The sequence below is a fragment of the Nilaparvata lugens genome, chromosome 13, assembly GCF_014356525.2.
Source record: "Nilaparvata lugens isolate BPH chromosome 13, ASM1435652v1, whole genome shotgun sequence".
Lineage (NCBI taxonomy): Eukaryota > Metazoa > Arthropoda > Insecta > Hemiptera > Delphacidae > Nilaparvata > Nilaparvata lugens.
In genome coordinates, this window is record NC_052516.1 from 24,346,634 (window position 1) to 24,369,634 (window position 23,001).

Here is a 23,001-nt window from a genome sequence, read left to right on the forward strand (position 1 = left end):
CAGTCTGTTTCTTTTTCCTTAAGTTGATTGTAAATGATGAATAAATAAATAAATAATAACTAGTTTTGCTGAAGGGCCTAGTGTCCGAAAGGGCTCCACTAATGTGAGTGGAAGCTAATAGCTTTTATTCATAAATACCTGACGGCTATGTTGTAATTTAGTAGTTCAAGAGTGAATATTCTAGTGTTCTATTAGAGATAAATATCCCTATATCTCACCAAAACAGTATCTGAAGTAAATATTCTCTGACACTATATTATATTTATTCAATTATATTTGTAATGTCGAGGTTGAGTGGTAGAGAGTACTCAAAAGTCCTAACTCCGCCTAATGAAGAATTTTTTTCTGTCCTTGTTCACAGATACGAACTTCTCTACGGCATGACAGAGATGGAGAGTGATCATTTACTGGATGGGGTATCATTGGTCCAAGGAATGCTAGAGGAGGAGAAAATGAAAATCATCAAGGACTTCATTAGGGCAAAGTATGAGGTGAGGGTAGCATTATTACAGAGCAATCATTCTGTAATAACACAAATTTACATTCATATCTCTATTTACATATCCCAGTTGGAAATGGATTGCATAATTGAATAGTAAGTCGACTGAATACTGTAGTTGGTATTATTTCAATACAAAGTTAGTTGGACTTAGTTCGTATTATACAAAGTTATACAAAGAACAATAGATACCAGAGAATAATAATCACAACTTAAGGAATTTGAATACATGATAATATATTAGATGGCTATTATACAAAGTTAGTTGAACGATAGATACCAGATATTAATAATTACAACTTATGGAAGATGTATACTTGATAAAATTAGATTCTAGTACTTAAATTTAGATACTAGTGTAACAAACTAACTACCTCAGTTAGTCTACTCTTTATTGTAATGAATGAGTAGTGGATCCAACAATTTGAAGTCTTCTCATTCATAATTTAATTTAAAGTTCGAGTTAGTAATCTTATGCTTTGTCTTTTGTATGAGTGGGTGGTGTGTAAGACAATTTGAAGTATCAATATTCATCTTTGAAACCGAAGGTTCTCTAGAATCATCATTGAAGTTCGAAATAAAGGTTTAGTCGTGCGAAAATATAGCCCAATTCAATTTGAATAATGATTCAATATCATCGCATTGCTTCTCGCATTGAGTCTCGTAACTTGCCAATAGAATTATATTCATTCATTTATTAAAGTCATATTCGTTGATTGGTTATTGCATTTTTGCTCATAACATGTTTTTTTCATGCCAATAGAATTATATCCATTTATATATTAAAGTCATATTCGTTGATTAATTCGCATCGACTGTGATTTGATAATCATTTTACAGCGGTTAATTTTGATTGGATTTTGCGTGAATTACAGTATGATAATTATTTGTAGCACTCCGAAATAATGGAACTCAATCATGATACTCAGGATAAGAAGTTTATCACGTTACTCGTGGATCATTTTTAGTATCATGAAGTTGAATACAACAAATTGAAACTTCATCTAAGATTATATTATTCATACAGTATCACAACTTCTGGTAGAGAGTTAGTGGGAAGGATATTTTGAATATTCTTTCCGAAGAATGGACATTGATATGTCCAAAGCTCCGCCAATTTATGTAGATGCATAACAATATTATCTTTAGTTATCACAAATTGCCTTTTCGTATCATATACAGTTCAATAATTATCTTCTTAGTCTATATTATGTAAATTCATCTATAATTTTGCTGTATTGTAAGCTATATTTATGTATAACATAATATTTATGTAGATGCATAACAATATTATCTTTAGTTATCACAAATTGCCTTTTCGTATCATATACAGTTCAATAATTATTTTCTCAGTCTATATTATGTAAATTCATCTATAATTTTGCTGTATTGTAAGCTATTATATATAAGTGTATAAGCCAGTATATATTGTAATCTACATAAATAAAGTACTCAATCAATCAACTTCTTGATTTCCAGATATTATCCTATCAAATAATATATTATCATAATCCAATATGATATTCGTGTGCATTATGATCAAAGTTGATCAGTTGAAAGCTTGAGAACTACTGTCATTGGTCGAGGCCGCCCCTTGAGCATTTCTAGCCTCGACCAATGACAGAAGATCTCAAGCTTCATTGGTCAACAGCTATTGGCCAATCGTAGAGCTCTACCCACACTATAAATTCCGCTGCTAATTGTTTGAGCTTTCAGTTTACTAGAGATTGATAAGAATTTCAAGGATGATGTTGGCGTCGGACCATACGATTGAGGGAATGAACTAGAGATTGATAATGATGTAACTAACTTGGAAACCTTTGTCTAATTTGTCAGATGTGATGGATCAGTAAAATAAATCTACTGCTAACCAAATTTGACAGAGAGATTTCTCTTGTTTGAACGATTCAATTATTATTTTTCGCAAACAATTTGACAGAAAAATGACTCATGATTACCGATTAAATTCTGCTTTGCAGGCTCTTTTCAACGTACCCCTTGTTGATTATTATAAAATTTATCATTTCCATAGTAAAACAATAAGCTAATTCCCAATTTCCTTTGGCAGGCACTTCCGAATGTAGCCCTGGCGAAGACCATCACGCAGTACACGAATTTAAGAATGGTTGGGTCCAACTCAGTGGCCGAGGAGAACCGCAACATTGTGCTGAATGTTTTGTCAGATGCCCGAGTGGCAGCGCCACTGGTTCAAACTGCCAATTACCACTCTCAAGCCAATCGCAACTCTTATTTCTATGTGTTCAGGCATAAGACTAGGAGCAACGACTTCAGGCCTGTAAGTATCAGTAATTATCTATTGATATTTTCTATTGTGTTTCAATTTTTATAAGTATGTTAGTATCCATATTATAATATCTCTTTAGTCTAGTTCTGAGTTGATTTCTGATATTTTCTAATGTGTTTCCATTTTTATTAGTTGGTTAGTATTCATATTATAATATTTTTCCGGCAGATTCCGCACCCATAGAGGAAGTTTATTGAACATCAGTCGTCTCTGATAAAGATGACTCTTGTGAGTTTTTGATAATCTAATTTGAGGAATAGCAAGATCTGATCGATTTCTAGTGTTATATGAGTGTCCAATACTGTCATACTTATAGAGATTATTTTTTACTTGCATTAAATTGTTATAGATGTATAATGTTGGCACTGTCATGATTTGAAATTTTACAAAACTGTCTCTACATGATTCTCTTGGCTGAAGATTGTCAATAATTCTTATTACTTTCTTTTGAAGAATGAGTACCTTTGTGGCAGTGCTACTATTTCCCCAGAGTATAACTCCATATGCTAACAAGGAGTGAAATAGACCAAAATAGGCTGTTAAAAGTACATCTGAACTTACACAGTATTTCAATTTTCTCAAAAGATATGTCACTCTAGACAGTTTTCTGCACAACATATTCACTTGCTCCCTCCATGTTAATTTACTATCAATATAAAGACCTAGAAGCTTAACAGCTTGATTTTCATTTTCATTATTCAATGAGAAATATATTAGTTCTGTCTTATCATCATTAATTACAAGTTTATTCGCTTCAAGCCAGGTTTTGGATACTTGTATACATTCTAATAGCTTTGTCTTAACATCTGACATATTCTTATGAGAGCACATTAATGTAGTATCGTCTGCATACAGTATAGGCAAGCCTAATGGGATCACACCACAGTGAATGTCATTAATAAATATTAGGAAGAGAAAGGGTCCAAGGATTGAACCTTGAGGAACGCCTGATTTCACATCCAAAATTTCCGATTTTCTATTATTAACAATTACAACTTGTTTCCTATTCAAATATGATTCAATCAGATCTAGTTCCTTTCCAACAATTCCATAAAACTGCAATTTCGTTTTCAAGATACTATGAGAGATACAGTCAAATGCTTTTCGCAAGTCTAATAAGCCTACACCTGTAATCAATCTGTCTTCAAAAGACTCTAAGATCCTATTTATAATAGTCTCGACAGCCATTATTGTATTATGAGCAGGCCTGTAAGCATACTGATGACAATATAGAATATTATTACAATCAAAGTATGCATACATTTGATCAAACATAACAGATTCAATAATCTTACCAATAATAGGGACAATGGCTATAGGGCGGTAACTGTCGGGCTGTGTCTTATCGCCTATTTTATACACAGGACAAATCTTACTCAACTTGAGACAATTAGGAAAAGTAGCTTCAGAGAGAACAAAGTTTATTAAAAAGGTAAGTGGCGTGAGTATACCAGTAATAATGTTTTTTAATATTGAATTACTAAGTCCATAGACATCACCAGCATGTGAGGAACTTAGATTTTTCACACTATCCAGAACTATTTTAGAGCTCACCTTCTTCCATTTAAAACTATTTTGAAGTTCAATTGGCATGACAAACTTATCAAGTAACACTACTGGGTCTTTCTCTGGAATGTGAACATTATTGACTTTATCAGATACATTAATAAAATAATTGTTTAGAACATCAACTGATACTGGTATTTCTTGCTTGGTTTTATTTTTACATGATTCTGTTTTTATGATATTCCAAGCTGTTTTGCATTTATTTTTTGAATTTCGAATACAATTATCATTAGCTTTAATTTTAGATTTTGCAATAGTTTTTTTATAATCTTTTTTGAATGCTATGTATCGCTGCCTATCATCCTCATCACTGCTTGATTTCCAGTTGTTATATAAGATCAATAACATAACTCTCATATTAGCAATAGTTTCATTGAACCACGCATTTTTTTGTTTATTTTGTGGCCTCATAGTATAGCTCACCACCGGACAACAGCCATTGAAATTGTTCACTATCATATCCATGAATTTTTCGAAAGCATCATTGACATTCTCTATACAATACAAAGGCGTCCAGTCAACATTCCTGAGACTCTTCTCCAGTTCATGTAATTTAAAATCATTTATTATTCTCTTAGTTTCAATTGATTTACCAGTTTTTGGTTCATTTTCTGTAATGGGAAAATCTAACCATATTCCAGCGTGGTCGGACAATACGCCCTCCTCCAACATACTGACTTTATAAGAGCCAGGCTGTAGATTCGCCGCAATATTGTCCAAACACGCCTTACCTCTTGTAGGCAAATTATTTACACAGAACAAATCAAAAGTTCTGAGAAGGTTCAAAAAATCTCGACTTTCAGCCCTTGCATTGTCCAAAATATTTACATTGAAATCACCTGTTAGAAAGATATATTTGAATTTTTTATTAATGATAAAGTTCATGAGATTCTCTAGACTGTAGAAAAATTCTCTGACGTCACTATCGGGTGTTCTATAAATATTAATCACAACTATACTTAGTTCAGTCAATTTTACTGCTGATGCTTCACAAACAAAATCCCTACCGTAAGCAGTGAGATCAATGGTTTCAAATTTGTTTCCCTTCTTCACATAGATTGCCGATCCACCATGCGACCTAGGCGGCTCTCTACAGTAGAAACTCCCTAGACTAAAATTCTCTGGTACATAAAAACCTATTTCGTCATTTGTCGTCCAGTGCTCACATACGCATACAATATCTGCTGCTTTGGTGAGTAGATTAGCCTCCAGTATACCCAATTTATTTCTTATCGATTGAGCATTTGTGAGAAAAATAGTTAAATCCATAACACGCCGGTTGTTTTTCCGTTTATTTAATTTTGCAGTCACCTGAGAGTTTGAAACTTTATTGTCCAAAGGTACATACTCGAGACATCTTTGATTCCTACCGCCATCTATTGAGACTTCAGAGACATGTCGATATCCGTACTTCTTTCTAAAAAAAGAGTACTTTCCTCAAAAATAGCTGGAGAACAGCAAGCATTGAGATTAGGTTCATCCAAAAGCCCTTCGGTTCTTAACGATGCGAGATCGGCACCAAATAAGTCTCTCACATATCTCGCAAGCCGTTTGACCATGATCCTCTTCCCTCGTCGGTTGAGATGAAGCCCATGCCTCGTAAAGTGGAATCTTTTCAGGAACGTGTTTATATCCATGAAGTGAATGTTGAGTCCTCCTGTATAGTTTTTCACCGCTCTTGATAGGTAGGCGTTGGCGTAGCTGATATTCTCATTGAGGGCAGGATCGTCGTACCTGTAGGGCACACTGCATACCAGGATATTAGTTTTTAGATCCACATTAGTAAGAGATCGCATTGCTTGGTCCAATGTCAGTTGAAAAGGTTCGTTACGATGGAGGTCATTTGAACCCGCCGATAAAATGACACAGTCATCTTCTGTAAAATCTTTGACTATGTCAAGACCTTGCTGAATAACGTGCTTCAACTTTGCACTAGCTTTAGTACTTACTAAAACTTCCAATACATCTCCAAATTCACTCGTAAAATTACAGAATTGCTTTCCCTGACTATCTGCTAGAATTGTGACTCTTTTTTTCTTTTTGGAAGTAAGCTCGCCACCGTTATAATGAGTCTTTGGTTTCCTTTGAGTTGAGGGGGGTTGATGAACCTGAGCTATCACCTGTATTTTTTGTGGGATCAAAGGTGACGATGTATTTGAAGAGAGCACCGAAAATCGGTTTACTGTTTCTATGGATCTGACCTGTCTGTGTTCATTTCTTAGTTTAATCGTTTTTCTAGGTGTAACAAAGTCCGTAAACTCAATAGAATTTCGCTCCGAATTTAGTTTTTCTCTGTTGAGAATACTATTTTGCTCAGCTTGAATTATGTCTATGATAGCATTCTTGCTCTTCAACTCTTCATTCAAAGCAAGCCTGGATGCCTCCAGACATTTAATTCGAGATTTAAGGAAATTTATTTCCTCCTCTGCTTTCTCCTCATTGATTAATGAATCCTCGAAACATGCTCTTCTCCTATTTCTTTCATCACTCACGAGCTTAGATAATTGTTTATTTTCCTCTGCTATCTCTGTCAGATTGTTTCTCAGCTCATAGTTGTCCGTTAAAGCATTGTCCAGTTTATTTAGGACTCCGATTATATCCGGAATCAAGTCAATAATTGCGTCATTTGAGTATTTTTCGGCAATGTAAGAGAGTGTTCCCCTAGTACTCACAGCCAATTCAACTACATCATCATTAACGAGGCCACCGTTTAAATTATCCAGGTCAGATTTAACATCGCGAATTAAGTTCTCGTGTTTTCGCCGGGTCATACGTTTATTCATTTCTGATAGGGGCGTATAAGGTATGTTATGAGAGAGTACAGCTATAAAGGAAGAGCAGAAAGGAAATCGGATATTGCCAAGAGAGCTATCGAGGCTGGAAGCAAAGGAAGCTCCTGAATATGGATAGGTCAATAATATTTGTTAGATTTAAAACTGCCGCTTGATTGAAAGCGAAAAGTTGACCAATGATAGAAGAGGCCGGTGTCAACTATCAATGCGTTGTCATAGCAACTGAAAGACGCTATAGTTCTGTTAAGGTGTTGACGTTGAGGTTCTTGTTTACGTCCGACGGTAGATCTTGTCTTAGTATGAAAAAGAAGATAAGGAGAGTGACGTTGTAAGATTGATTAATCAGTCAGCTGGTTAGCCCTCACAATAACAGAATAACGGACCAGGAGATGATACTGCTCTGAATTGTTCCGAAATTCGAAACACAGCTGACAGCGATTTCAAGAATGAACCATACAACACTTAATAATTTAACCTCACAAATGTGTCACCCTAGAGGTTGTAACGTTTCTATTGTAAATTACTCACTTCTTCAGACACTTCCTAGGTATGTAATCGTTGCACAGATATGTAATGTAACAGAACTGAGTGAATCAATAACTTATCGAATTCAATTTACACTAATTTTTAACATAATTGAGCAGAGCTAAACACAAGTTAAAATTTATGTTATGGTGTTCCTTGTTCCTATCCAAAATACTCACTATATACTCAGTAGTATTGTTCCGCACAGTAATAAATTACTGTATATTTCTTCTCATAATGTAATTAATTCCATCCATGTTTGTTGCAACGCACAATACTCTCAGAAGCGTTGATGATTTGTAGCCTCCACCCGAGGAAATCTATATATATATATATATATATATATATATATATATATATATATATATATATATATATATATATATATATATATATATATATATATATATATATATATTTGTTTCCCTTCTTCACATAGATTGCCGATCCACCATGCGACCTAGGCGGCTCTCTACAGTAGAAACTCCCTAGACTAAAATTCTCTGGTACATAAAAACCTATTTCGTCATTTGTCGTCCAGTGCTCACATACGCATACAATATCTGCTGCTTTGGTGAGTAGATTAGCCTCCAGTATACCCAATTTATTTCTTATCGATTGAGCATTTGTGAGAAAAATAGTTAAATCCATAACACGCCGGTTGTTTTTCCGTTTATTTAATTTTGCAGTCACCTGAGAGTTTGAAACTTTATTGTCCAAAGGTACATACTCGAGACATCTTTGATTCCTACCGCCATCTATTGAGACTTCAGAGACATGTCGATATCCGTACTTCTTTCTAAAAAAAGAGTACTTTCCTCAAAAATAGCTGGAGAACAGCAAGCATTGAGATTAGGTTCATCCAAAAGCCCTTCGGTTCTTAACGATGCGAGATCGGCACCAAATAAGTCTCTCACATATCTCGCAAGCCGTTTGACCATGATCCTCTTCCCTCGTCGGTTGAGATGAAGCCCATGCCTCGTAAAGTGGAATCTTTTCAGGAACGTGTTTATATCCATGAAGTGAATGTTGAGTCCTCCTGTATAGTTTTTCACCGCTCTTGATAGGTAGGCGTTGGCGTAGCTGATATTCTCATTGAGGGCAGGATCGTCGTACCTGTAGGGCACACTGCATACCAGGATATTAGTTTTTAGATCCACATTAGTAAGAGATCGCATTGCTTGGTCCAATGTCAGTTGAAAAGGTTCGTTACGATGGAGGTCATTTGAACCCGCCGATAAAATGACACAGTCATCTTCTGTAAAATCTTTGACTATGTCAAGACCTTGCTGAATAACGTGCTTCAACTTTGCACTAGCTTTAGTACTTACTAAAACTTCCAATACATCTCCAAATTCACTCGTAAAATTACAGAATTGCTTTCCCTGACTATCTGCTAGAATTGTGACTCTTTTTTTCTTTTTGGAAGTAAGCTCGCCACCGTTATAATGAGTCTTTGGTTTCCTTTGAGTTGAGGGGGGTTGATGAACCTGAGCTATCACCTGTATTTTTTGTGGGATCAAAGGTGACGATGTATTTGAAGAGAGCACCGAAAATCGGTTTACTGTTTCTATGGATCTGACCTGTCTGTGTTCATTTCTTAGTTTAATCGTTTTTCTAGGTGTAACAAAGTCCGTAAACTCAATAGAATTTCGCTCCGAATTTAGTTTTTCTCTGTTGAGAATACTATTTTGCTCAGCTTGAATTATGTCTATGATAGCATTCTTGCTCTTCAACTCTTCATTCAAAGCAAGCCTGGATGCCTCCAGACATTTAATTCGAGATTTAAGGAAATTTATTTCCTCCTCTGCTTTCTCCTCATTGATTAATGAATCCTCGAAACATGCTCTTCTCCTATTTCTTTCATCACTCACGAGCTTAGATAATTGTTTATTTTCCTCTGCTATCTCTGTCAGATTGTTTCTCAGCTCATAGTTTAAAATAAAGAGAACTTATGAACTTAATGAATGAATGAGGAAGTTTCATTCTCAAAAAAGCAAAATGTTATAAACATTTGAAATGTTAACTTTACAATAGTTCCAAAAAATAGTACTCTTCGCCTAGAACGCCATCGAAGTTTGTCATAGACCAGGAAACAATTACAACATATTTGCAAAAGGTTTTGAGAATGCGACATGATTATGGAAGAAAAGTCCCAAAAATAGTGATGTATAGCCTCCACAGCCCAGAATATTATTTCGCCTAGCCTGGATTTAATCGATAGACAATAATCAATCCATGGATAACCAAACTAAGTTATTCTATCAATAAAAAGTTTCATAGTTCACTAAAATATGATCCCCAGTATTTCTCAGCAATCCAAACATTCTGATGTCGATCCCCCTTGATTCAGAATTGATAAACAAGGATCTATCCATGGAATTGATATACTTGATAAATTTAGAATTGATAAACTCGATTGAGTTTAAACTGGAATTGATAGACTCGATTTAGAATTGATAAACAATGATCTATCCATGGATACCTTTGAAACCTTCCGGTATTATGATAAGTAATTTTCTGTTAAATCAATGTTTCTATTACTTTCCAGCAATCCAAACATCCCTAAACGAGTCCCGTTCATCGATCAAAGGAACAGAGACTGGAGACACTTCGACTTAACCTGGCCAGAGTATACAATCAACAATCAGAGTTTTCTAAGTCTTGGTGAGTGAAAAGCTTTGTTGAGAAATTTTGAAGATCAACAGGTTTGAATTTAGATGAGTTCTCTCTACACTCTTTGTGTTAACCTATTCCGTTTAGTTTGTTATTTCATGTATTCATCTTGTTGAGTTTTATTTTTCTTGTAGTTTCTAAACTTGAGTCATTCAATGTTCCGTCACATTCAATTCAAATGTTACCCTATTCATGTAGAACAATAACTGAATATAATTATTATTTGCATTGTGATTTACAGCATTTATTTAGGATTTTCGTTGAATAATAATTTATTATTCAAATGCTAATTAATATATAATTATCATTCAACGAGAATCCTAAATAAGTGCTGTAAATCACCCCGAAGACCTCTGCTACTGCTACTGCAGAGGTCTTCGGGGCGATTTACAGCATTTATTTAGGATTTTCGTTGAATAATAATTATATATTAATTAGCATTTGAATAAATGCATTCTCTATTCAATTCCATCCGTAAATCACTGAATAGCTATGAACTTGTCTATCCTGTATAATATCATTTTATTGTAGTTTTCATCTACTAGGCTCGACTACTCAAGTTTCCAAATCACAATTATTTGAATACACTTTTTGATATTGTAGAGACAAATATTTCTCAGTGTAGAATGAAATGGAGTTGAATGGAGATTCATTTCTCTCATTCATCCATTTGATTATTCACTTTTCTATTGATAGTATACATTACATATAATTTATAAGATGTGCCTTTACCTTTTTAAAGATGATAAAGAAGACAATTTTGAATAAAATTTAGAATTTAGAAATAGGCCGACACATCTAGAAAAAACCTGAGTCTATACCTAATTCATGCAGGTGAACGGGCTAGAGTCAAGAAAACTTCAATTAATCTTGCAATGCCTGATTTAATAGGTTTATACTATAGAATAACACTACAATTTGAAAAAAAAAAATACAAACAGCTTCAATAAACATTGGCAACGAAATCGAACAACAGAAACAACAATTTCATGTTACTTTGGTGACATTCTTCATCTGATTCGGGGGCGCATTACTATCCCCGATTAGATAGCAATACGTCACAAAACCAAACAATATCAGTCATCAATAACAAGTTAATTTCAACATAAATTACTCAAGAAAGAAAAGCCCGTTGAACCCAAGTTTCGTCGATAGACTCTAAGATCCTATTTATAATAGTCTCGACAGCCATTATTGTATTATGAGCAGGCCTGTAAGCATACTGATGACAATATAGAATATTATTACAATCAAAGTATGCATACATTTGATCAAACATAACAGATTCAATAATCTTACCAATAATAGGGACAATGGCTATAGGGCGGTAACTGTCGGGCTGTGTCTTATCGCCTATTTTATACACAGGACAAATCTTACTCAACTTGAGACAATTAGGAAAAGTAGCTTCAGAGAGAACAAAGTTTATTAAAAAGGTAAGTGGCGTGAGTATACCAGTAATAATGTTTTTTAATATTGAATTACTAAGTCCATAGACATCACCAGCATGTGAGGAACTTAGATTTTTCACACTATCCAGAACTATTTTAGAGCTCACCTTCTTCCATTTAAAACTATTTTGAAGTTCAATTGGCATGACAAACTTATCAAGTAACACTACTGGGTCTTTCTCTGGAATGTGAACATTATTGACTTTATCAGATACATTAATAAAATAATTGTTTAGAACATCAACTGATACTGGTATTTCTTGCTTGGTTTTATTTTTACATGATTCTGTTTTTATGATATTCCAAGCTGTTTTGCATTTATTTTTTGAATTTCGAATACAATTATCATTAGCTTTAATTTTAGATTTTGCAATAGTTTTTTTATAATCTTTTTTGAATGCTATGTATCGCTGCCTATCATCCTCATCACTGCTTGATTTCCAGTTGTTATATAAGATCAATAACATAACTCTCATATTAGCAATAGTTTCATTGAACCACGCATTTTTTTGTTTATTTTGTGGCCTCATAGTATAGCTCACCACCGGACAACAGCCATTGAAATTGTTCACTATCATATCCATGAATTTTTCGAAAGCATCATTGACATTCTCTATACAATACAAAGGCGTCCAGTCAACATTCCTGAGACTCTTCTCCAGTTCATGTAGTTTAAAATCATTTATTATTCTCTTAGTTTCAATTGATTTACCAGTTTTTGGTTCATTTTCTGTAATGGTAAAATCTAACCATATTCCAGCGTGGTCGGACAATACGCCCTCCTCCAACATACTGACTTTATAAGAGCCAGGCTGTAGATTCGCCGCAATATTGTCCAAACACGCCTTACCTCTTGTAGGCAAATTATTTACACAGAACAAATCAAAAGTTCTGAGAAGGTTCAAAAAATCTCGACTTTCAGCCCTTGCATTGTCCAAAATATTATTTCGCCTAGCCTGGATTTAATCGATAGACAATAATCAATCCATGGATAACCAAACTAAGTTATTCTATCAATGAAAAATGTCATAGTTCACTAAAATATGATCCCCAGTATTTCTCAGCAATCCAAACATTCTGATGTCGATCCCCCTTGATTCAGAATTGATAAACAAGGATCTATCCATGGAATTGATATACTTGATAAATTTAGAATTGATAAACTCGATTGAGTTTAAACTAGAATTGATAGACTCGATTTAGAATTGATAAACAATGATCTATCCATGGACTATCCATGAATACCTTTGAAACCTTCCGGTATTATGATAAGTAATTTTCTGTTAAATCAATGTTTCTATTACTTTCCAGCAATCCAAACATCCCTAAACGAGTCCCGTTCATCGATCAAAGGAACAGAGACTGGAGACACTTCGACTTGACCTGGCCAGAGTATACAATCAACAATCAGAGTTTTCTAAGTCTTGGTGAGTGAAAAGCTTTGTTGAGAAATTTTGAAGATCAACAGGTTTGAATTTAGATGAGTTCTCTCTACACTCTTTGTGTTAACCTATTCCGTTTAGTTTGTTATTTCATGTATTCATCTTGTTGAGTTTTATTTTTCTTGTAGTTTCTAAACTTGAATCATTCAATGTTCCGTCATATTCAATTCAAATGTTACCCTATTCATGTACAACAATCACTGAATAAAATTATTATTTTGCATTGTGATTTACAGCATTTATTTAGGATTTTCGTTGAATAATAATTATTCAAATGCTAATTAATATATAATTATCATTCAACGAGAATCCTAAATAAGTGCTGTAAATCACTCCGAAGACCTCTGCTACTGCTACTGCAGAGGTCTTCGGGGCGATTTACAGCATTTATTTAGGATTTTCGTTGAATAATAATTATATATTAATTAGCATTTGAATAAATGCATTCTCTATTCAATTCCATCTGTAAATCACTGAATAGCTATGAACTTGTCTATCCTGTATAATATCATTTGTATTGTAGTTTTCATCTACCAGGCTCGACTACTCAAGTTTCCAAATCACAATAATTTGAATACACCTTTTGATATTGTAGAGACAAATATTTCTCAGTGTAGAATGAAATGGAGTTGAATGGAGATTCTTTTCTCCCATTCATTCATTCATTTGATTATTCTCTTCTCTATTGATAGTATACATTACAAATAAGTTATAAGATTATACAAATTATTTGCACTGAGATGTCGAATTTCCAATTCAAATTTAAACATTTGAAAGGATCACTTTCTTCCCTGGTAATATATATTACGTACTTTTACGCTCTTGATCAATCGGAAATATCTGAAAGTATCTGATCCAAATATATAATATATAATATATAAATATATACTTATAATATATAATATATAAATATATACTTATAATAACTATATTTAATCATATTTCCCGAGATTCAACCCCCAAATTTATTCATAATAGAATGTGACACGGAAATTACCCAATGAATTGAAGTTGATCATCAACACTTGAAATTTCCATCATTTTATCTATAGACAGCTTTCTTGGAAAACATTCAATTTTCTTTATCTAATACAATATTAATAGCCAACCTTATAGCTTCATTCATTCATCCCTCAACTGATCATATTGTTTTTGATGTAACGAGGCACGAGAATCACCTTACAAAATGTGAAATAAAACAAACATCCACAGTAGAAATCGTTATCGTTTTATCAAGAGATATCTTTCACGAAAACACGAGAAATTTTTTTCTGGAGCCCTATTCGCCGAATCCATCTTTCCACAATTTCCACCAGAGTTTTCCCGGTACTTGGAACGCAGTTTTTCTACTTGATGTATCTTGTTTTGACAAGAGAATAAATGAGATAAACGGTTACGCCATTATCATTGACAGAGAATGCTGGATAACAATGTCGTTATACGAATTGCTACATTTATGATGGCTTCTAGGCAAAAAGCGGGACATCCGAGACAAAATGATGAAACTCTGCAGAAAAAAGGACATAGATTCTAGAAGAAACAGGGGGAATATCTGGAGAAAGCTAAATATTTGAGAGAAAATGATAGAGTTTCCCCTAGGAAAAAAAGAGAGAAAAATGCAGAGGATTGAGGAAAGAGACAGAGATAGAAGAAGAGAGAGAAGAAGGGAATTTTCGCAGAGGATTGAGGGGGAAAACAGATAGGATAGAAGGGAATTTTCTAGAAAAACGAGAATAAAATCTAGTATCCGAGCTGGTATTTGATGCCCGCTAGCGAAAGATGATTTTATTTTCCATGCTGCTATATTGTGAGATGACAAATATTTATTGGTTTATAGATGCTATAACTGTGTTTACTGTTATCTATAGTTATATCGGCTACTAAGGCTGCTGTACTGAAGGATATCTTGTCTTGTAGTTGCAGGCTATGGAATATCTGTTAGATGGGAATCAGGCTTTGAAAAGACTGGAATATCATAGATTTTCGGAATTTGTAGAACCTTGCCAGAATGATCACATTTTTACAATGATAACATTACAGAGATACAGATCCTTCATGTATTTCAGAGATTCAACTTGCCTGCATGATTATGTTTCCCAATATTCTCAATTCAATTCAAGTTCAATTTCAGGCAACTATAATATCAATCAACGTATAGTAAAGATGGAAATATGAATAGTAGTATTTCATTAGCACATTATTCTATGAAAGTCTATGTTTCAGTAAAGAATACCGGAAAATACCATTAAATACCAGTTTTTTATCCGTGCTGCTGTATATCTATATCGATATTCAGGTTGAAAAGTCAGGATCATTAGCTCACTATTGTTTCTCTGTATTTGAGCAGAGCAGACAACCCTATCATCCTCTAGCTTCGCACCGTTGACAAATTGTTTGTAGGCTATGAGTAAAAATGATGAACTACTAGAATTTTTCATCTCATTTATGGAAATTCATTATTTAGACGAGACCTGAGTCTGCTATAGTGGGGTCCACGTTATAATGACAGTGTTTGATTAGCAATGGTATTGCTATCCTTTTCTTCCATTAAACAAAGCGGATAGCGCTATCTCTTTCTCGCTTTGCTCTGTTGCCAGATTGACTTTTAACAGTGTAGAATTTAACAGTGTGACTTTAAACAGTGTGACTTTCAACAGTGAAAATGTTTAGATGTAGGCTATTTTATTATCTTAAATTAGTTTAGAAAAATATTTCATCTTAATTACGTGGATTCATTATGATATTGCTATCCTTGTATATCATTCAACAATGCGGATAGCACTATCTCTCTCTCGCTTTGCCCTGCTGCCTGATCGTCTCCAAACAATGTAGAGTTAATGATAAATTGACAAAATATTTCATCTTAATTATGAAAATTCATTATGAAATATAACTTATCGCTCAATAAAATATAATTGATTTTTTAAACGAGGATGAACAGTAGTTAAAATTACATCAATAAACCTGTATCTGCTACCATCTATAGAAGGCATTGACAAGACAGGTTTGGCAACGATTTTCTCCTACCTTTCTCCACTGTCATCATAACGTGGACCTCGCTATAGGCCAGTTAATATAATTTATCTATTTATATTTATTCATTGATACAATAAGTGAATTATCAAAGTGATAGGGAGAGGGAAATTAAGGTAACCTTGTGCTATTTCTCTTCCAAATTCAGATAACACATAGTCCGAAATATGATGACTTATCTAGCATAATCTGGTCATGTCATGTCCAGTGAGTATGGAATATAACATTGAATGTTATATTCAATTAACAGTGAGTATGGAGTATTCTATACTCACTGGTCAAGTGGCGTCTCAATATGCGACCAGCCTGAATTATGAAAAATATATGTCTCAATGGTTAATCAATTCTAATGAATGAAACTTCACTTGTTCAGCTTGACTTGCTTCTTTCACTTTTTGTGTAGTTGAGAAGTTTCTATTGTGGTTATTATTCATATTGAATGAAAAAGACTAAGAAATTGTCAAAAAAACCACAAATTCATTGATACTTAGAAAGACCGGTCTCGGTTATTACTTCATTGTCAATCTCTGATAAACTAAAACTAAATACAAGAGCAGCAGAATTTATACTAGTAGGCGAGTACTGCTATTGGTCAAGGGCATGACCAATCTTTTTCATGGCAGTCTTTTTCATTCAATCTAATGAATAAAGCAATCTTTGAATCAATACGCAATTAATACTATCAAGGACTCCTCATTAATGAAGTTATATCATAAATAAATGACTATTATTCCCCATCCATGAATTATGAATTTACCTCTATCGAAGCAGTACAATAACAGGTCATATCTTATAATATGAATGTAGGAACATTTTGTTGTTGGTCTAACCAAATTCTACATTCTTTTCGACAGGCATTCCACCCAAAATCAACCAACAGTACAAGGCGGAATACATGCGATTCTGGAACGACTACCTGCCCGACCATCTGAGGAACCTCCACAACCTGGACGACACTGATGAAGACCTCTCCTCAATGGGAGGCGGCTGGCCAGTGGTCAGACCTGTGGACCCTATACCGCCCCCGGTTCCGCCACCCCACCGAGAACACCACCCAATCAGGGGAGGTGGTTGGGACCCCTTCTACAACTTCACCCAAACCGAGTACAAGGAGCCATCAGATGAGCGCCAGAAAACACCAGAGATCTCTCAGGAGGCCAAAGACGAAGAAATCAAGGCGGCTGCTTCATCACTGGCTCTGAGCATTGTGATGTTTGTGGGGGTGTGTTTTTTACTAGTAAACCTGTGCGCGTTTATTGGGTTATGTTACCAAGGGATAGATTACGGGTGAGGGAACGAGTCTTCAACACTCACTACAGATGTGGGAACGGCAGTATGACACTAGACGAGGATGGGGAACATTACATGAGGGCGTCAGACAAGGAAGAAGATGGGGGAGCAACTGCAAAAGAACTCAAGAAAACTGAGGTTAAAAGTATACTAAAGAGTAGTGAAGGTATCTACGAACCTGTCAAGGCTGGGAGCACGAAAACAGGTACCGGAAGTGTTACCAGATGGGCACCAGTCATGAATAGACAGGAGAGCAGTAGCACCATGACTATGGATCCTCATACAAAAGTCAGGGAGTGGATAGCGCACGAAATCAAACGCTGTTCACCCAGGTTCCTCAGGAGAAACAAAGTGTTGAGGAAAATGAACAGCACTGAAACATATGCTGATCAACACTCCACCAACACACACAAGATGTCCTCGTTATCATCGAAACCAGAGAGTACAACCATGTCACACCATAAATCGAAAGCCAAAAAAGTGTCGGTAGCTATTGATGCGACCCCTGCAACCAGAAGTCCAAGTGTCTTGCAGCAGATTCCAATAGAACTGACAAAGTCACTAGATGAGGGGAAGAGTTTGAACGGGTTGGGTGGCCTGAAAATGTCAACATCCCTGGGTAACCTCAATAAACGTCCCTCGCTGCAGCGTTCTGATGCAATGAATCCTGATGACAGCGAAGTCTCCTGCCGGGAATGCTTCAACGATAGCGAGACAACATCTGTTGATATGTTCTACCCCGGCATCGCAATTGTGCACTCACATTCTATATCTGATCCCTCTCCGATTTCAGAGAGTGGTGACTCCAAGTCCAGCATATCACGCTTGGATAACATTCATCTCGTCCCCAAGAAGAAGTGTGTAAGTGACGGCCTGTACACACCTGTTTCTAAGGATGTGAATGTGACGTCACGTGATGATGCATGTGTGGGGACTGCATCAACCCCACATGAGGACACCCTCGACAATATTAAACGACGCAACTTCCCCAAAGTTCTCCCAGATTTCCCCGAGATGGACGACCACAACACAAAGGCAAACAAGAGGAGATCACTGCCTCCTTCATCACACCTACTCCCTCCACCACTGGAATACAGTGCAGGTAGCATTACATCTGATGGGAAGAATCGTGGAGTTCCCCCTCCACCACCACCCAGGGTGTCTACTCTGGGAAGACGTCCAGTCAACAATAGTCCAGTAGCTGCAATGAATTCCTCCCATATCACAGTGCATCTCACCAGAAAAGAACCGACTATAACTGAGGATAAGGTTCAGGGTTTGGTGGCAGTGAAAACACCTCAGGTACCATTGGAGAAGGGTGGGGGTAATCAAGCAGGGAAGAAAAGTAAGAAAGAGGGAAAGGTGGGTGGTAGTAAAGAGTCGATCAGTTCTAAGACAGATGACCAACAGATGAGGGTACAACAGGTTCCTGCACAACAGAAACAAAGTCAAGTGAAACGTGCAGAGCCCAAGGTGATCATAAAACCATCCACCACACCCATAACATCCTCGAAAAAAGGACTAGGATCGACAACATCCTCATCTTCCCAAATTCCTCGGGTGACGCATTCCCCCATCATCCCTCAGCCTCCGGCTGGGACTTCTTCAGGGAAGAAGAACGAACAAAAGTCAAAACCTGTGGTCGTTATGCCGTCCAAAAGCAATCCAAATGAGAACCTAGGAATGGGCAGGAAGCTGAAGATCAATCCGGTGAAAAGAACTGTGTCTACTGAGACTGGAACTGATATGACGTCCGCAAATACAGGAACAATCAAGAGGATGCCAAAGAAGTGACATTCCTGTGAGACTGGATTACGGGTTTTGTTCCTAACTGCTAACTTGTAAGTCTAGTTACACACACATCGATTTTTCGCCGTTCTTCTATTAGATTGAACACAGCTTGACAAACATTGCGTGTGTAACTGGCTTAAGAGTCATGAGTAGACCACGATACAAAGTGGTTGAAGACTTCATATAGTTAGCTCAAGTCACTAAGAGTGGTTCAAGAACATTTTTGTAACCAGTTGAAAATCCAATCAAATATTGAAACCTTATCATCCTGGTTTGAATGAACCAGGGGCATGTTATTGGAATGGTACTTCAAAAGTCTTGTGAATGGGAACAAATAACAGTGTAACTGTTATATACTCCATCATAAGTCTTTTGAATAGTTGTAATAATCATCTCAGGGATAATAAAAATAATTATGATGTGTGAATAAGATGCCAGGAAATATCCATTTTGTATAATATAAGTATTTGTCTAAGTCAATAATTGTTTCTAGGTTTAAGTGTGATCGTATGTATGATGTAATGACGTTGAGAATGCCTGTGCTTGAAATAATAAGAGACTATGATGTAATTCTATTGAAAAATGTCAAAAACGTTTCAAGGGGTGAGAATATTTCTTGATCATTCAGTCAGACAGGAGAATCACCTCAAGAAGGCGATGTGAAGTTTCATGAAACTCTGATTTTTGAATTTATTCCTTAATTTCCTTTATGTTCCCTTATTTCCTCTCCCTCCATGTTTTAATGTCTCCTCCCTTCTCTTCCGGTTGCGTAGGTGCTAAAGTGAGGCAATTCGTTGATTATATAGGGAAGTAAATTGATACCGGAGTAGTCTACAATGATCTAAGAATAAAGAATGCACGAACAATCAGATAACCAGATAATAATAACAATAAAAACGAAATTTTAATGTCAAACCAACATTTTTACACGTGTTAAAAAAGTGCCACCCACATAATATCTCCGTCCTTCTCTTCCCTCGCTCCTAGCTGATTTATGAAAGTGTTACGTAATTATTTATATGAAATCAACTTTAATTAAACAGGATTCAATTATATTATCAGTCCGATTTAATGGGAACCTATTAAAACTCGTATAGGATTTTTTGGATGAATGTATGATATTCATATCATGCTGAAATCATTCTGGTTCAACAAACCAAAGCATCTCATGTCGTTCTGGTATTGTTTACCAAGTAGTATAAAAATTCTTGTACAAGAAAAATCAATCATAATTCGAAGAGACTCCAATGGAATTTTGAAAAATTATTTCTATCGATATTAATATATTATAGATCACAATATTTCCCTGATGTACATTGACAAGTTATACGGTTGTAAATAGTCATCAAATAAGCTGGTATACTTAATATTTTTAAATAATCACTATTTTTTACCGATATTCTTGAAGTAATTATATTAATGAATGAGCGATTGACAATAAAAGACTCAAAGACTTCATATTGTTTCGTGTCTCATTTATATTTACCCAATATAATTTTATATTTATGTTGAACTCAAAGACATGATATTGTTTTGTGTCTTATTTAATTCAACAAAAATGATCATCATTCATATTTTATTATGTCATAATAATTATGTTCACCAAGGTTTTTGGGGGTATGTCCACGGAGGGTAAACAAGTTCCAGCATCAAACCACTTATTATTATATTCAGTGAATTTTGCAAATTGGTGTCAATAGTTTATACTGTATTGTATAAAAATAATATTATCAAGTTAATTACATTGTATCAAAGAAGGGCTAGCTTTCTGAAATTACAAAGCATTCCAATATTATTTATTTATTTAATCACAAAGCATATTTGTTGATTTGTGCATCACAGGTTCAGCGTAAAGTGGAATGAAACAACGACTTCAAAGCCAATAATTTATCAAAACAATTGGAGAAACTATTTTGGGTTGTTTCACCATTATAAATATATAGTGGACTTCAAGCTTGAACATTGAGCAGCAGGATTAGTATGAGTGAAGCTTTGCTATTGGCCATAAGCTGTTGACCAATGGAGGTTGAGCTCTACTGTCACTGGTCAAGACTAGACACAATTAGCCTTTGCGTGTTTATAGTGAGGTCCACGTTATAATGGCAGTGGGAAAGATAGGAGAAAAACGTTGCCGAACCTCTGTCTTGTCAATGCCTTCTACAGACGGTAGCTGATAGAGGTTTGATGATGTAATATTAACCTGTTTACTCACGTTTATAATGATCAATCATATTTTTTATTAAGCAATAAATCATATTTTTCAATAATTTCATAATGAATTATCATAATTGAGGTAAAATATTTTGTTAATTGATTATTAATTCTACATTGTTAAAAGACGATCTGGCAACAGAGCAAAGCGAGAAAGAGATAGCGCTATCCGCTTCGTTGAATGAGAGACAAGGATAGCAATACCATTGCTAATCAAACACTGCCATTATAACGTGGACCTCACTATAGAATATTATTTGGAACGAATCTACCCAGTAACTACCTTTTCCACATCCTCACCCAGAATTTGATTGCTTTTGGGAAGATCATGACCAGCATTTGAACCAAGACTTGAGAACTTTCTCAGCTAAGCACGCTTCAATAGCAAGCAACTACAGTTACTAAAATAGAACAAACTTTTCTATGTTATTAGTAACTGAAAAACTGGAACATGATTTCCTGAGAACATTATTAGTTATCTTTCCTATAAGTAAGTGTATGAGCATCGTCCAACTAGACTGTGGAGGAGTGATATACCCCTTCATTGTCAAACTTTAACCTATTAATTCAAGCTAGAATTGACCTGTTTAAAGTGTTAGATTGCAGTCAAATACAATAAGGGGGAAAAACTTATTGTCTCTGAGTACGGCCCTACAAATTTTATCTCCAATTAAATTTTCTACAATAAATTTTATAATTGTATAACGGTGATGGAACATCAAATCGTGTATAAACAGTTTATACTATATTCTAAATTGCAGATGAGTTGAAATTATTTCAAATTCTGACTTGATTTTACATAAATTCGGACCGAAACATTCGAATTTTGTTCCACTCCGTCGGTGGGGAAAGAAGGAAAATGCAGGGAATAGTTGGCACGTTCCCCCAAGCCTGGCTTATTTGCAACTTGGCAAGCCCACTTTTTAGTTGAACTGAAATATTCTAGAAAGTTCGTTTTCTGTGGGATTCCAGTTGCGTGGAACTGGTGGAATGTTCCCTATTCAAGAGCAGGAGGTTGATGGTGATTCTTACTCATCCTAGAATATTAACTCATATCATAGAGGAGAAAAACATACTAAGCATGGCCAGAGAAAACTTATACAAGATTGTTTTAACTATAAATACGTTTGTAAGCAAACACTTTTATAAGGAAACATAAGTGACACATAACCTTGCTACATTTGAACTGTTGTATAAATTAGAATTGGAACCGTTTTGGGCTTATAAGCCTGTGGTACTTTTCTGTAAGTTGTGTAATTGACCGAACGAAGTGAGGTCTAAGATTCAAGTCGACGGTTTGGCATTTCTCTTAATATTTGAATGTTCAAATGTTTGAATGTTTATATGTTTATATTTTGCGCATTTACGGCAAAACGCGGTAATACATTTTCATGAAATTTGAAAGTTATGTTCCTTTTTA

The 23,001-nt window shown here is 35.2% G+C and overlaps 1 protein-coding gene across 1 annotated transcript in view; it reads left to right on the top strand.

Annotated features, from left to right (window-relative positions):
• The window catches only part of LOC111043338, a 134,118-nt gene extending 114,745 nt beyond the window's left edge, over positions 1-19,373 (top strand). Inside the window, 5 exon segments of the mRNA XM_039440400.1 lie at positions 362-491; positions 2,568-2,795; positions 13,097-13,241; positions 17,144-17,576; positions 17,579-19,373. Coding sequence (XP_039296334.1) covers positions 362-491; positions 2,568-2,795; positions 13,097-13,241; positions 17,144-17,576; positions 17,579-19,373 — 2,731 coding nt within the window.
• Positions 19,374-23,001: the final 3,628 nt, after the last annotated feature.